The 17,080-nt window shown below is 37.3% G+C and overlaps 1 protein-coding gene across 1 annotated transcript in view; it reads left to right on the forward strand.

Moving 5' to 3' along the window:
• Window positions 1-17,080, forward strand: part of LOC142341432 (uncharacterized) — a 68,844-nt gene that overhangs the window by 19,081 nt on the left and 32,683 nt on the right. Inside the window, exons 3-8 of the mRNA XM_075392366.1 lie at window positions 3,850-3,993; window positions 4,474-4,602; window positions 5,115-5,216; window positions 5,699-5,875; window positions 6,752-6,936; window positions 9,380-9,549. Of these exons, the coding sequence (XP_075248481.1) occupies window positions 3,850-3,993; window positions 4,474-4,602; window positions 5,115-5,216; window positions 5,699-5,875; window positions 6,752-6,936; window positions 9,380-9,549 (907 nt within the window). The remainder of the gene's footprint in view (window positions 1-3,849; window positions 3,994-4,473; window positions 4,603-5,114; window positions 5,217-5,698; window positions 5,876-6,751; window positions 6,937-9,379; window positions 9,550-17,080) is intronic.

Consider the following 17,080-nt stretch of genomic DNA (forward strand, 5'->3'; position numbering starts at 1 on the left):
GTTATCTGTCAATCAGAAAATGTATAACGAAAACTTTTATCTGATAAAAAAGACTCGTATCGCCCTAATAGGACAATTTTTTTGTTCTGCAAGTATTTGCGTAACCTTCCACGCTTTGTCGCCATATGAGAAGGAACATCTAAAAGAAATGTATTAAACCTAGAAGAAACATAGAAGACGTAGAGATCAAACTTCAATAGAAGTCTTCACTTTTGATAATATGTTGGTAGCAGAAGTGCTTTCTTGTCTTAAGAAAGCACAGCAACATCAGTGAAAAATTCTATTAGGTTTCGCGGACTTTTTCTTCGTGAACAACTCTGAAAAAAATTCAAAATGGGACATCAAAAAACTGCTCAAATTACCTTTTCAAACATTTTCTGATGGATATCCCTTACTCCTGTTCAAGGATGCTCGTTTGTCCGATTAATTCATCTTGCTTGAGATGCCTAATTGTGTCGCGAGCTCGGAGTTTTCAGCATTCACATGAATGTGAACTAACTTCAAGAGTCAAGCGTTCACGTTACAAATTTCAACTTTGGACTCCAAAGAACTGGAACTTTGTTTTCGGGAGTCCTCAATTTCCTTGCAATCTCTTATCCCTACAAGGTAGGCTTTAAGACGCAATTCAGCTGCAAAAGTGATGTTGCCATGTTTGCAACTGCCTTTCCAATGTAGTTCCCCAATCGCTTGAAAAACCGTTTGATATCTCTCTCGGTGGCGTCTGAATTTTGGGATGCAATTGTAACAAATCTTAAAAAACCAAAATTGGGCCAACCTGTTCGAACGCTCCGTTAAAAGCAGTGCATGTAACAACTCAAAGAACAAACAATTACTCGAAGAAAACTAAAGTTTCAAACTCAAGATTGAAGGGCACAAGGTCTGTTAGGGCCATTTCAAAGCAAATTTGTTAGGACCATCGCTAACATGAACCTCCGTTCTTACTCCTGTTATAATGAGATCGCTCTGCTCAAACACTCTGTTAAAAGTAGTGCTTTTATCAGTTCAGAGAACAAACAATTGCTCGGAGGAGTACCAATGTTTCAAACATAGATTGAAGGGCAGATGACCTGTTCGGGTCTTGCAAAGCAATTTCCGGGGGCCTTCTTGCCAAATATAAGCCTACTTGCATAAAACCGAGGAAAGAAAGAAGAGAAGTGAGAGAAAAGTGAGAGAAGCAAGGTTAGAAGAAAATGATAAGGTGAAATGTGAGAAAACAGTCAAAAAAAGCAAAAAAAGGGAGAAAAGAAAGTGAAAGAAGTGAGTCGAAGAACGTGAGTAAAGGAAGTGAAGAAAGCGAGAACGGAAAGTGAGACAAGAAATTGAGAATTGAAAGTGAGACAAAAGTGAAGGAGTACCAATGTTTCAAACATAGATTGAAGGGAACACGATCTGTTCGGGTCTTGCAAAAGCAATTTATTTGGGCCTTTATTGCAAATATGAGCCTACAATGCAAAAAAATCGAGGAAAGAAGAGGAAAAGTGAGAGCAAAGTGAGAAGCAAAGTTAGAAAGTAATAAGGTGAAAAATGAGAAAATGCAGACAGAGAAAATGATCAAAGAAAGGGACAAAAAAAATTGAAAGAAGTAAAAAAAAGTGTTAGGAAGTGAGGAAAGAGAGAACAGAAAGACAACACATTGAGAAAGAAAATGAGACAAAAAGTGAATGAAAAGAACAAAGAGAAGAAACAGAATAGAAAGTGAGAAAAACAGTTACTTTAGCTGCAACTTTTGGTGAAAAATAAAGGAACAATTGATGTAAGAATCTGCGTTCTAATGCAAGGGAAACTGTATGTTTTAGAACAAGTGCCACATACTTCCAAAAACCAGATTTGGAATCACATTTAGTTTTATTGAAGCTCAACTAAAAGTTTATTGAACATTTAGGAAGTTTATTACTCTTGCTTTTATGAAACAAAATGGATTTATCATCAGCAACCAAATTTTATCAAAAACAACATCTGGTCTGAAAACAGCCACATATAGCTTGATATATAGATTAACTTAGATTCAGAAAAACTGAAGTAATCTGGAAATAAGATTGCTCAGCAACTCAATTACTGTCAGCGGATAATTTGTCATCAGTTCGTCTGCCATGAAAAATATGAACTTGTCTCCAGTTACCTAAACCATTTTTTATTTTTACGGCCAGTCAAAATCAAAAATACTGATCGGGTTGTGCTGATAAATTTTGACGATTGCTGGTAGCAGGCCATAGACATCACATGCTTGAAGTAGGGAAAGTCAAAAGGCAAAAGTGAAGGCTCTTACATAAAGGCACCAATATAAAAGACGATAGCAAAATCATGGGAAATGAGAAACGCGCAAATCAGCAAAAATTAAAAGCTATAAAATTTATAACAGCGGTTATACCAAAAGGCCGACAACTTTCAGTGGCGAAATATTGGCTGCTTCTTTCCTCGGGGCTCAAAGGAACGTAGCGTCGTTTTTGATGGCGATCTTAGATCCAGAGCAACCCAGGCCTGATTTTTTTTGAATTTTGGAGAGCGGTCAAAAAAATCAATTTTCATAATTGGCCAGTTAACCTGTTATTTTCATAGGAACTTGACTACCTTATACGGCATTAGTGAAATCATTAAAACACGTCATCTTAACATCAGATCTTAATAAAAATTCTGTCCCGTGGACAATCGTGTAGGGCCTAATAACATCGTGTATGAGCAATTCAGTAAAATTGAATAAAACGATCCGATAAGTATCTTAGTTAATACATGATTCACGTAGGGCAAAATTATCGTCGTGTGAGACCGGATGTTTGATCAGCATCTTATCAGATCTTACGATAAAAATTCCGGTGGGCCGCTTAGCTCAATTAATATGCGTGACGCCTAACTGTAAAACTAGTTTCCGGCTGCTGCTGCTGCTGGTAGATTAGAACTATTTTCTACAACTGTTGGTTTTTAACTCAAAACACAGATTGAGGTAATGCGATGCGAGTTCCGTGAAAATTTGAGTTATCGTTGTTTCGAAAATCTTTAAAATTGTTCTAAAGTGTTTGCTTTGATTTTGATTTAGATTTTTTATTTTTCTAAGGCAACGCAAATTTTATCAACTACTTCGAATGTTAGAGAGAGTCCAAATTCGAATGTTAGTGCTTGTTTTCTTCCATGATTATGGTGATCGCAAGAATACAATGAGTAGTTCTTTAGGAATTCGAACAATGTAATGTTAGTATTTTTTTTCCAATCGTATTTAAAAATTGTCTAAATTGAACGCGGGTGGCTTAATTCTTGTTGCGGTATTTGATATTTTCCAATTTTAATATAATGGGTAAGATCTTGTGCGTGTTGCGTGGTTTTTAGTTTTTGGTTATAGTTGTTCTAGCCTTTATTAAAATTTAATTAAGAACAATTTTCTCCCCCAATGAACTCAAATTCATGGATCTCTTCTTTTTGTCCCACCAGAACTTCATTCAACCTTCAGTCACAGTAAGGCATGGGCTTGAGGGCACAGATTGTTTGCACCCACGAAGCTGAGGGTGGGGGCTCAAACTGAAAAGATCTATAAATGTGGAAAACTCTAAAAAATCCGCTTTTGGACTGTTTAGATTTGGATAGCGGAATTGAAAAAAAGGGATCAAGTCCGATATAGAAGGTTATAGTTAGAAAGGGACGGAAAATAAACAGTTTCACATCACAATGCATTTAATTGGCGAAATGTTTTGGTGAAAAAGGACTGATTAACTTATTAAGTGATCAACTGATTAAGTGAAAAGTATGTGTACCAAGAACAAGAAATTGAAATAATACGCGTATGTAATATAAATCTTTCTTTCGCCGAATACAATCCAAAAATTCTTGGTTCTTGTAATTCAAGTGTATTGCTTTGTTTAGTGTGGGAATGGTAGATGTATTCTGAGCATAGAACTGTGCAACAGTGCCAATGACTGTGGAGACATGACAGATGAGATCAGCTGTTTCAAGTGTCCTCCTGGACAGTACACGTGTGGTAATGGACGCTGTATTGACGAGACACATGTGAGTTAAAAAGGAGTCTCGATGGATTTTTTGATTTCGTGTAGATAGTGTCCACAGTGTTTATGGTGCACGCTATTGTGGAAATACTCAGCCATCACCGTATGAATATCTTAAATAGAGCAGTTAACTAAGGAGGGGATGTTAGGAGGTTGAGAGAGAACAGCCTTATGTAAATTGTACATAAGATTTGCTTGAGATATATTGACAAGAAGCTCTACTTATTCAGCTTCAGAGATAAAGCCTCGACGAACTCTGAAAACCTCATTTAAAAAACAGTTAGCACCAAGATTTTAAGAAGGCATAACGAGGACAAAAATCAGTTGACACGTCAACAAAAACTGCTTATAAGAGAAGCCCAAGTTCGAGGTTTTGTTGCTAACTATCAATACGAGGACTATGACGTTGGTGGGTCTTGACAGTAAGAGAAAATTATTGGCCGTGAGCAGTGGGTAAAGTTATGACTGTCTTACATGTGTTTAGGTGTGTGATCATAACAATGACTGTCTTGATTGGTCGGATGAGTTGTTTTGTGAGGCCTGTTCCTTCAACCAGTATCAATGCCCTGTCACTGACAACTGCATCCCATCAGAGTGGCTATGTGACGGAAAGGTAACATCATAAATTGTGAATAAATTAAATTGAATGTGCAAAATATAAATTTCAATGGACGCCCAACCAGATTAAGGTGCCAGACCAAAACGATCAAGTGACTTTGGATGAGATTGTGCAGAACCAAGTGATCTCGGATCAGACTTTCGTGCTCGCGAGATTTTGAAGCCCGCCCTGAGGTAGAAGCAATCCCTGAGCAGACTATTCGAGACCGAATTAATCTCGGAAGCGCACTCGGAAGTGAACTTGAGACCAAGACGAAGCAATTTTGACACGAGAAAAGCACTGAATCTTAAATCTGATCATTTTTTTTCACCTGGCAGTAACAAGTGCTCGAAATAAATAGAATTTCAACCTGACTTTTGGCTTGAAGCACAAGGATTTGTTTATGCCAAGAAAAAAACAAGGAAATATTTGGGTACACGACGAAATCCTGACTCGTACTCGCGATGTCTTGGAAAAAATAATTGGATCATAATTTAGTGTGGGCATTGATTGTGCTGGCGTTTTAGGTTGACTGTCAAGGTGGTGGAATCTACAATGACGAGAGTGGATGTGTCTGCGATCGAGAGAAGTTCGCATGTGCTAATGAGGAATGTGTCAGATTCGAAAAGGTAAACTTAATGACGTCACCAAACACATCAGTTATTCAAGCAACGTTTATGCACAAAAGGCTGCAAAGTGGGAACTGGGCGAAATATTAAACTTATTAGTACACGAACGTAGTAACCGTACAAATTATTCGGGCCTTAAGTTCGGGCATTTCTGTTGGAAAATCTGACCCTAAAATTTCAACCATCCGCGTGCACTCAGCCTTCGATTGTAAGCTATTCAGTTACAAAGAATGTATCATTAAGTAGTGAATCACTGTAAAATATGAATGAAATGTGCGCTAGGGGTGGGGGAGGGGGGAGGGGGAGGGGGAGGGGGGATTGCTCATCTTCGGCCTTCTCTTGCGTGGTTAATTTGATGTCATTTGACCCCAATCTTTGTTATATTTCAAATTGTTTACCGTTTACGCTTAGTGTTCCATATAAACTTGGTAGATTTCGAAAATTAAGATTGAGTTAGTTGATCACTTAATTGATTTTTGAAGGTGTGTGATGGTGACAACCAGTGTGGGGATGGAAGTGACGAGATCTTCTGCTGGTGTGCCCCCCACCACTTCACATGCACAAATGGAAGGTGTATCCCTAAAGACCTGGAGTGCAACAGCAGGAATGACTGTGGAGACTTCTCTGATGAAATGAGATGCTTCTGCGAAGAGGGAGAGGTCAGTTTAAAAAATTATAGCTAGTTATTAAATAGAAAGAACAGGCCATAGTGAAATAAATTATTAGATTCATTACGTTAAGTTGAATGTAAAAATCTTGACTGACTTGAGTGACTTGAATGTCTTGAGTGTCTTGAGGGACTTTAGCGTCCAATTTCAGCCAGATTAGATCTTAGTGGATGGTTATTAATTGCCCAAACGAAGTATGCAGCAATTATATTAGTCATGCTTGCCCCTTTTTGGCATTTGTCGGACGCCTTCGACTTTTCGTCCTTAAAAAGGGATACAAGTATACCAGAGGGCATTAGGTGGCTGAGCAGTTCTTAAGAGCCCTCCCTACTCTTTGTTAATGTAAGGAAGCGGTCCACACTTTAAGACCGAAATTTATATTGGGAAGGTTGGTTCTCGGATGCTTGGTTCTTAGTCTGGAAGCTCGAATTGTTGCCCGAATTAATGTGTCTCCAATTTCTTCCTTTTAAATTTAACTTTTCATTTTAAAATTATTTTCTGATGTTTCAGTTGACTTGGAAAAAAGTAAAGATAGGAAATATAGATGGACTAATGTTAAATTCTTGCAGCTTATTTAAACGGCAGTATAATCATTGGAAGTTTGGAAGTGGAAGTTTGGAAGTTTAGAAATTTTAGAAGTTTTAATTCTTACAATCGCTGTTCGGGAATTTAATGAAACAGGATACACGTGTTTCTATTAGAAACCGACCTAACCGTCTAAAGTAATATTTGCAGCAAATAATTTAACAGTGTACAAAAAATATCTAAAGACAAAAAGCACAAAAACTATCAGGACAATATTCTTGTACAATATTGAGCTGGTACATTTTTGGTTGTGAAGAAATGATTGTTTTCTCTATTTATCAGTTCCAATGTACGAATGGAGCGTGTGTGGAGTACACAACGAGGTGTGACAGAGTGAACGACTGTGGAGACTTCAGTGACGAGGTGGATTGCTCATGCTCCTTTGGAAAGTGGAGGTGTGAAGACATTAGTGGATGTGTCCCTAATGCTGCCATTTGTGATGGGGTGCCCGACTGCGCTGATGGAAGGTAGAAATATTTTCAAATTAGCAGAACTCAAATTAACTTCAAATTGACAGCATCCTTAATGTACTTATGCACATGATGCTCCGACCTCAGCTCACAACTTTCGCCATATAGGCAGATAGAAATATTGAAGAACAACCGTTATTAATGGTGTAAAAACCAAACATACAATCAATTTCTGAGAACTATTTTTTTGGGTCTCACGAGTCTTGTACAATTGGAAATGAGTGATAGATCAGACATCAAAATTGGTCCTTCTCAAACGAAGTTTAAAGCAACTATTGTAAAAGTATCATGCAAAGTTTTTGCTTGACTGTTCTCGCTTAATTTGACATAATTGTTCTTATTGTCTGCACTGCAAAATAAAAGATTGTACGTTATGGTAGCATTAGAGCCTGATAACCGAATGGTAAGTGCTTCAATCTAGAACGCAAGAGCACGCAGGATCGAGTCACTCCCTAGTCGGAATTTTTTTTGCTTCCAGCAAAAGAAGTTCTTTGCTACAGCCACTCTGAATTAAATTGTACCGCCTGTCGTTCGAAGAATTTGTGCTTCCTTGGTTTGTCCATGTTTTATGTATAAAATATCCTCCAGAAAAAGGGTCACTAATTGAATTTTAGCAAAAATTAGGAATTCTATCAAACACAAATTTGTCAAAAAATTGGGTAATGTAATGTGTAATTTGTTAAACATGAGGTAGCAGTTCTTCTCTATCTCAGTTATTACCTTAAAATTTCTCAAATTTCGAGCACATTAATTCAATTTTTCAATTTGAGCAAATCACAGAAAAAATTCCTGTGACAGGCTAGCGGCTTCTAAGAATCTAACGAGTTCTGATTAACTTTAATGCAAGTAATTACACAAAAAAAGATTCGTTCGAGAAAAACGAAAACAAAATTGTTCATCAAAAATTTGGAATAAAGAATTTAATTTGCTTGTACGAAATGCAATGCAGGTTTCTGGGTACCCTGGCATTTTTACTGGATCCGTAAAATTATTTAATAAAACCAGCAAAAACAAACGTTTTGTTTTGTCAATTTTGGGCGACTGCTAATCAGTGGTATCAGTAGACAGCCCAGCCCGTCCAGCGCAAAATTTGGAACTAAAATATTTTTCCCTTTTTACAGGGTGGTACCGAAGTTTGAAATTTTGTGGATAGTAGACGAGCTGTTATTCACACTTTCCGTATCTTTCGGCCAACTTTTCGTCAATTTTGCTAAAGTATGTTAAAATTGCTACTTTTTCGTCAAAAATGGGACGAAATAAGCTTCAGCCCACTTTCTAAAATTGCGGAATGTAAACTTTGTAACTGCGGTCATTAGGCACAAAAAGAATTAGTTGTACTCCCGCTGGATCAAAAAAACCTCTGAACTTTTGATATACTGAACAAAATTGTTCAAAAATTGATCTATTTCGCAAATATTTAAACATTTGAGCGTTTTCTTTTTTCTTAGCCGTGCAGCACTATCACGGGTGATCTTGATCTCACCATTGAGCCTTACGGTGAAAAAATGTAGGTTTTAATGGGGTGCAGTCTTCTAAATATCCGCGTTTATAGTTGTAAATTACTGACAATTTCAAATTATGGGTAAAATGTTTACAAAATTGAGGAATTTGGAATTTCGACCTTCGCGGTTTTTTAAACCTTTTTTCGGTCAATTTACATCTTTTTCTTTGTAAAGAGAGGTCGCGAGCGTTTGCAGTGAGCAGTAATTCAACCGACTTCGGTTTCAAGCATTTGTCTCTCGGCTTTGTTATTACTGTTATGCAAGATTTGATAAAATGTTGGAATTTTAAATAATTTAATTTCAACGAATATTCTTGGTGTGTTATTTTTTTTACAAAATCAATGGTATGTCCCATTGGATTGGAAATATTGCGCAATTAATGTTCTTAGTGGCAAGTTTTGGTTTTAATGGCTATCCTGCCGTTTTCGCCTAGTTTTTTTGTCTTTGAATTTGCCGGTATTTGTTTGTGTTGTCGTATGACGTACGCTGGATAATGGCAGGACTCAATTGGTTTTATGGAGGTATAAATAAACATTTTAGTGATTTCAGTTACTATCTAATGGTATTAATTACTTAGAAATTGTTTGCAAAAATAGAATCCTATTTTTGAACTTCGCAATTTTTTACTCTTTTTTTGTTAACCTGTTACCCAGTCGCAATGAGTACAGGTTCCATATCTTTTCTAATGAAGCATAGGGTAATTTGTTTGCTTAGGTTTTATCTGATGAGAATTTGATTTAAGACTAGATATCGAGTTCTGGTTTCATCTGTTTATTTGTTATTATTTCTAGTAGTCCTTTTAATTAACAAGTTTCATCCGTAGCGTTGCATTATTGTGTTCCATTAGTGGTTTATTGAACCAAGTCTAAACATTACATGTCAATTCGCATCATTCAAATCTCTTATATCAATTGTTAAGACTTAAATACATATTTCAGCGATGAGTTTCGATGTTCTTGCACAATTCACAAATTCAAGTGCACTAATGGCTTCTGCATTGAAGAGAGACAGAAGTGCGATGGATTCGATGACTGTGGAGATCTGTCTGACGAGGTGCTCTGCTTCTGTGGTCCAGAGCAGTTCCAGTGTACTACCGGAGGCTGTATAGGTAAGACAAAAAATTAATGTTAAGGCAGACAGAAGCGGTGACCTGAGTTGCGGCACTTTTGGCATGGTAACGAGTCCTGCTCAGATAAAAGCAATCAATAAACGAAAACAAATATTTAGGTTCAAAATACTTGATTTTTATGGAAGACTATTAGAAAATCTAAATTTCCTGTGCGCATGCGCGTATTCACGGAACTTCTCTTGGTAAATTGATAAAAAAAGGATAGATTTTATTGTGAAGCAAGCTTTGAAATGATACACCAATTTTTCGGGGAATTATTTCATCCATTTCTAAGCTAGCGTAAAACATGGACTTTTTGTAATTTCGGTCTGCTTCCAATTGGTCATTACGCTTAGCTACAAACGAAATCGGTTTATCCCATACTGTGTTCATATGTTACATTTTCCCCTCAAAATGGAAGATGGCCTACTAAGTACAGTTGATTGAAGACAAAAACCAAGGCAGCAAAAGAGATGCTGTCAGGTTCGTTACCAGCAAATAGGAACACGAATCTGATTAAAAACCTTTGAAGGTTTCAAGATAACGGAAAGCTGCAATGCAAGATTCAGAATCCAGGTCTGTGCCAAATTTCAATCTAGCAATGTGCATGTAGCAAAGGAAGGTTACGTGACTGTCAAAAAATTTTAAATAGGCATACGACTCAAACATCTGGGGGTTACGATTAAGGCAGATTTTTTTGGGTGACTTTTGGCAGGCCGTCCTACCTATAACAAAAAACTTCTGATTCTAGTTCTTAACGCCAAAAGTTTACTTGTTACTAATTGAGGCCCAAAGTGATTGTGATTGTGATGAGTCGTTGACAAAGTTGGCACTCAAGATCTCCCAAATCATTTCACAAGGCTGACTCTCACGTCCGTAGTAAATTTTGGAAAAACACCGTCTTTCATAAGGTGAAAATTAAGACTTAGAGGAACACAAGGGGTGTGATGATGGACGTTGATGATGGCTTGCTTATCTTGTGCACAATTTACATCAGGTTGTTCGCTCTCAACCTAAAACTCACTTGAATTTTGCATCTCTCATAATTTCTAACTATCGTCATTTCTGATGAGCTCAGAGACGGTCTCGTTCCATAATCTGTTAGGAGGGCAGTTTAAGCAGGCGTCACTACAGTAGTACTGGATTCGAACCAGTAATCTCTGAGTCTAGTGTGCCAGACATACGCCAATGGGTATTAAGCTCCAAGATGGGCATCTTGTTTCTTTGATCTTAAGGCTTTTCTGTAGCCAAAAAGTGTGCTTTGAAATATTGAATTGATATCTTGTCATGAGGTAGTATTCATTGGGTTCACTATCAACTGATTGGATGTCAACGACGATCGTATTGTAGATTGTTCAATTATTTCTACGGCAAGTTCCTTTTATGGTTCAGAAGCTAATCGTGAATCCATTTTTCGAAATACGGCTGGAATACGAATGTTCTCTCAAAAACAGCGGCAATCGTGAGACTTTTCTTGGATTGTTTGGAGACAACATCTTAAGGTTTCATTTTCGTGCATGTCAGCATTGTTTCAACTAGTTCGTATAATCCAATCAGAATATCCTATCCTATCCTAAATATAAAAAGCGTGAGCTCTAAAAGGCGATACAAATTTTGCATGCTCAAGAGGCCTCCCGAAGAGCATGTTAAAGAGCCGCATTGAGCAGCATGGTTAAGAGAACATATCGAGAGATCGAGAGGCCAATGACCTCAAAAGCTCAAAGTAGATGGATGAGAGCCGAACCTGGGACAGTTATTCAGGTGCAGATACCACGAGTCTGTGTTCTTGAAAGTATGCTCCCAGAAAGGGAATATTTGCTGTTCTGGGTACTACGTGTTTTTTATTTGCTGCCGAACGAAGTGTCGAGTATTTGTTAATAACCGCACAGCGATAGCTGGGGCTATTATTGGCATTCTTTTAATTTTGTCGAATATTTTTTACGACCATATGACGTCAGAACCACTTCAAATCTGCTTTGTTTGTTCGGTCATGCAATTTCAACTGAATTGTAAGCGTGACGTCCTTTTTCGCTCTTAGTGGGGAGAGTTTTTTGTTCATTCGCATGATTGAACTTTGGGTCACATTTGATTTACCTCAATCTCAAAAATGACGTCTTCAAATTGAAACTGAATTTTATTTACTTTAATTCAAAGAGAAGGCTATGTGGTAACGTGTCACTCTAAATGTATATTTGAGAGCCGCTAATAGAGACAGTAAAAACTTAAACAGATTTTAATCAAACATGAAATATCAGCCTTCAATGAAAAGATGAATTGTTTCTTTTTTGAGACTGCAGATCTACGAAGCTATTGCGGCTATCTTCTGGCAATCTGCCGGCTATGTTCGTAAAGGTAACTTTCTGCAAGGCTTTTGCTTTACAGATTCTGTGCGTGCAGGGTACCTTCCCTTTTGTAGACATAAATATTTAATCAATTCCATGCCGCCTGTTCGAGAGAAATTGTAATCGAACTCAGGGTTGCATTCTGTAACTCGTGCGTGTCTGTTCAGTGAGGTCAATATCTGACCTCGAGGCTTCACTGCTGTCTTTCACTACTTTCCTGGGTTAGCTGTGCAAAAATTGGCACTTAATTCAACAAATACTTTCAACTTCACGGTCCCAAATAATCATAGTAACTTGCGCTTCATAGTCGGCAAAAAATTAGTCGGCAAAGTGAGTACGAATAGTCAAATAGTGCGACAGAGGTTTGGCACGCCCCTCATTTTGAACTCGTTGTATCCTGATGATTTCAATTTTTGTGTCAGCAGTCCAATACCGAAGTGTAATGCAGACTCGCTACACGTCAATTTTGCTGTGGTTAATTTGCAGCTGACAATCTGCATTAAAAAACTGGAGAATTGTTTCCTAGACAGTCATGTGAAACTACTGTAGTCAGCATTAAATTGATAGCAAGGCTAGAATAGTTGTCTAAAACAAATCTATAGACCAGATTACAGATTTGCATTCATATTGACATATGTAAGGCAACTTTTTGTTTTAATGGAAGAGGTCCAAAGAGCTAATGCTCTGAATGATTAAAAAACTTGCGCCACAAAATGCTGAAGCTTTATATACCACTGTGCGTGTCTGTTCAGAGAGGCCAATATCAGAGCGTGACAATCTTTTGAGACAACTATAGGCAGCATTTCAAAATGTTTTCGCGATTAGAGCAATTTTTTGCTGATCTGGTTGGACACCTGGTCTTCATCATTTGACTTGATTTGCCAAAATATTGTTCACTGTATTATGTTCCGTTCTTGCGGTCTCCTTCATTTGACCAAGAATCTGTTGTGCTTGTAATTATCTAGAAAATTTTTTGCTAATTTTTGATAATGTTTTCCACTGGTTTTCCACTGGTCCTTGCTATTGCCGATTACCGTGGTGGTAGCGAGAGAGAAAGAGAGAGAGAGAAAGAGAGAGAGAGAAGAGAGAGAGAGAGAGAGAGAGAGAGAGAGAGAGAGAGAGAGAGAGAGAGAGAGAGAGAGGGAGGGCTAACACACTCTTTATTTCGGACTTCTAATTCCCTGTTGATTTTGTTTGAATTGTAACGTACTCTTTGCTACACAAATGCTCCTGTTCCAGTCATTTTGCAATCTGCTAGACAATCAAGTGAAACTACTCTAGACAGCATTTCATTGATAGTATAGGCCGAAATCGTCGCCTAAAACCAAGTATACACCGAAAAAAAGGTTTGTATTCATATCGAAATATGTAAGTCATCACATTATGGTACGGTGTCAAGAAATCAATGTCTCGGAATGGTTTCGCAACAAATTGCCATTTGAATGTTCATGCTAGATATCGCACTGTCCTGCCCGTAACAAAACTGGCAGTGCCCTGCAACGGTGCTCAGGATACCACGCTGTACCTTTTGCGTGTTTGTTCCGGGAATTCTAACTTTCGGATGATTTTTGGCGTTTTAGCGTGCAATTTGCAAATGGTGGTGGGATAGGCACAAGAAGGTTGACAAACATTATATCATTTTGACCTCGTTGTCTTCTGATGAATTTGGTGTTTGTGGCAGCAGTAAAGGATCGAAATGTAAGGAGCTCTTTACTACAAAAATGCAATAGCTCCGCTAATTTTGTAGCCACCAATTGGAAAAACGATTTGGACATTTTGTACACATAGTACAATTTTGGTAGACGGATCATGTGAAACTACTCTAGACATTATTTCATCATACGATGAAATAGTCGCCTGAAACGAAACTGCAGATAAAAAAAATTTTATAGGTTTGAAGGATGCTATAGATAATTGCATTCAGGTCAAACACGTTTTTTATGGTATGTCCAGAGGTCAAATGATCTGAATGATAAATAAACAGCTTGTCTCACGAAATGCTGCTGATTTATATCTTGTTGTTCTGTTCGTAACAAAAATGCATTAGCATGCAATTGTACTGAGGTTCGCGCACTATAAATTCTGTGTTTGTTCCGGAAAGTCGAAATCTCTCCGTTAAGCTGCCTTGCTCTCCTTAGCTTCAAGCAACAGACAAGAGGGCATAAAAAAGTGGGAATTAGTTTTTCAATTGAAAACAGAAATTATCCTTCTAGAACTTGGGTCACCAATAATCTCAGATTTCAAAGTCAATATAGCTAGTCAGACCAATTTAACGTTTAAAACCAGTAGAATTTATCCCGAATGATTTATATATTATGGGCATTGCCATAATAACACCTGAAAAGCAGTTCACTTTCAGTTGCTTTTTGAAAGTTTAGCGTGCAATTTATTCCAGATCTGGTTGGTATAGACAGCTGCGTTGCAACATCGGACTCGATTGGCAAGATTGCTGGCAATTATCATATTTTTGTCTAGATTCTATTCTTTTCCTGCAGTCTTTCATTTGAGTTTTTTTTGCCTGTATTTGCCTGGGAACAAGTTCAAGATCATGCTCGTTTTTTGTCAATAATATTCTAATGGTAATGGTCTGGTCGCAATTTTACAGGGGCTTCATTTTGAGCAAAATCAATGCGTAGTAGTTCTCTTCTATATTTTGAAACTCCTGTCTAAGGATTAAAGCTATGTGCTGCTGGGACGTACACTTATGTAATTTTGCTCAACTAGGCGCCTATTCTTGGCCAAAAAGAAAGCCCCTTCCAAAATTTGTTTCCAATATTTTAATTTGTAATAATACTGGTATACATAATTGTATCGTAGTTGTGCTTATCTGTAGACTGGTACCCTAGTTGAGGATTTGTACGTTAAAAACAAGTTTTTAATTATATAATTAGGATAGTCTGGCGTTTGGTATAATAGAATTTGGTATATGGCCTAAGTCGGCTCTGACAAAACCTCATTTATGTCATTTTGGGATCAGTGCTCTCAGTGTGACAGGAAAGAAACAAGCAAGTACTTCTTTTTGAGAACGAACGTCGTTTGATTATGAAGCTTTTGTGAAAAAATATTTCACTAATAGTTGCTCACGGATCAAAATGCCGACTTTTTGTTACTTTTTGGCTGTTTTATCTGATCTTAAGCTCACAGTAGGCCTTCCCGACACTATTTGCTTCTAAGTTCTCAAGCTCTGACCGAAATGAGCCAGTAAAGTGCACTTCTCTTTGAAGCACGAAACACTGAAGAGGAAACATAAAGATCAAAAAATTTCATTAAAGTTAGATTTTCTGTAACTTTAATGAAATTCTTTAATCTTTGTTTCTAAAACCAGAATTCTCTTCCGTTGCTGCGATCTCCTTCATTTGACGAAGAATTTATTTTGCTTGTACTCGTCTGCGAATTATTACAAGATCACGCTCGTTTTTTTGTCGACATTAATTGAATTCCGTTGGCAATGGTCGCAACTTTAATCACAGGAGTTCCATTTTGAGCATTTCCAATGCTTAGTATTCAAATTTAGACATAAGTTTATCAAAGACTCAAGTTATCTGTTCTTGTGGGACGTAACCGCAAGTGATTTTCATGTTGAGTGTCTTATTTTTGCCCATGTTTAACAAGTAGATTGAAACGTAAAATTTTTAGTTCACTTAGGCCTTTACAATTCCAATTGTTTCTGTTTTAAATCTCTGACCGAATGAGCCAGTTAAGTGCACTTCTCTCTGAAGCACAAAACACTACCGAGAAAACATCAAAATCAAAAAAACTTGAACAAAATGAAACTAAAAATGCACAAAATGAAGACGCAAGGGAACCAAAAATTATCCTTAAACCAACTCTGAGCCAATCAGACTTGTTATAAAAACGACAAATACAAGAAGCAAGACACAATACCACACGTGCATTTTGCCCGTTGGATGAAAAACAATCGCTCAATTCATTGCATCAGGGAACCTCCAAAAGACTTTATCCTAACAGAAGGACCAAAATTAAAGGACAGTCTGATGAAGGCCTCAAATCACTAAAGCAAAAAGACTCTGCTATTAGCCAAGTCTATACCCGTTTTGTAATTGTAAATTTTAATCATAGCATTTAAAAAACCAAATAGAAGCAAGAACTTCTTAACCACGATGAAATGAGTGTTCTCAAAGTTCGTCGGATAAGAAGCAAAGCCACATGTAAACCAAAGACTAATTTGCTTGATAGAGTTTTCCAACCATGTAACAGACCTCGGCAAACAGCTGGCAAATAAATGGACTGGGTACTTAATCGCTGCGAACCCCATTTCAAACAGTGCTTAAAATGCCAAAAGTTCGATAAATCGGCAAGCGATTGTAAAGGCGAATAAAATTGTCGATGTGCAGGAAAACGCTGTGAAGAGCTGCAACAAAATAAAAACAGGCAAGATGTGCTAACTGGTTTATCACACGAAACTGTATAGAGGTGGTCCTACATATCGAAACGACGTGTCCAAAGCAAAAAAAAACAGGAATCCAGAATTAAAACGTTCAATTGCCACTTAGAGAACGACGCTCAGTCAGAAACCACTACCAAAAATACTGTCCTCAGTGTTCTCAGTGAAACTAGAAAAACATTTCTTGCAATAACCTACAGCTGTAACCCATTACAATAACCTATAGAATCAGGATCGTTAGAAACAGGCCTCCAGAATAGGCCAAGAGACTAACAATAACATCAGGTAAGCGGACCAGATTCAAACAAGAGTCAAATTGGCAGACAACAAAGACAGATTTAATTTTTTAATAGAACCATCTTGACTTGGCAAACAAATTTCAAGAATTCTCATTGACTTGAATGACGTCAGCAAATGGCAAAAGTTTACGTACATGAAAGTTTTAATGCAACAAACAGTTTCAATGGACCTGTTATCACAGCAAAGAAGGGGATAAGGGTTAAAGAGCTTAAGCCAATTGTATCTATGGAAAACACCAACCCACAAGCATTAGATATATTTGGTGAAAACTATGAACAACCGACAAACATTAGATGTATGGAAATATATGGATAACCATTCTTCGCAATTCTAAAATTAAATGAATTATTTGCTGTTAATTTAAAACTGTTCATCTGTAGAGACTTCAATTCTACTTATGAAGATTTCAGCTGTGCCTAAATCACCGAAAACGTAAAAATGTGTTACAATGGTTATAAAGAAATTTCGAACGGTTTTACAACGG

Source organism: Convolutriloba macropyga, chromosome 6 (assembly GCF_964194025.1).
Source record: "Convolutriloba macropyga chromosome 6, txConMacr16.3, whole genome shotgun sequence".
Lineage (NCBI taxonomy): Eukaryota > Metazoa > Xenacoelomorpha > Acoela > Convolutidae > Convolutriloba > Convolutriloba macropyga.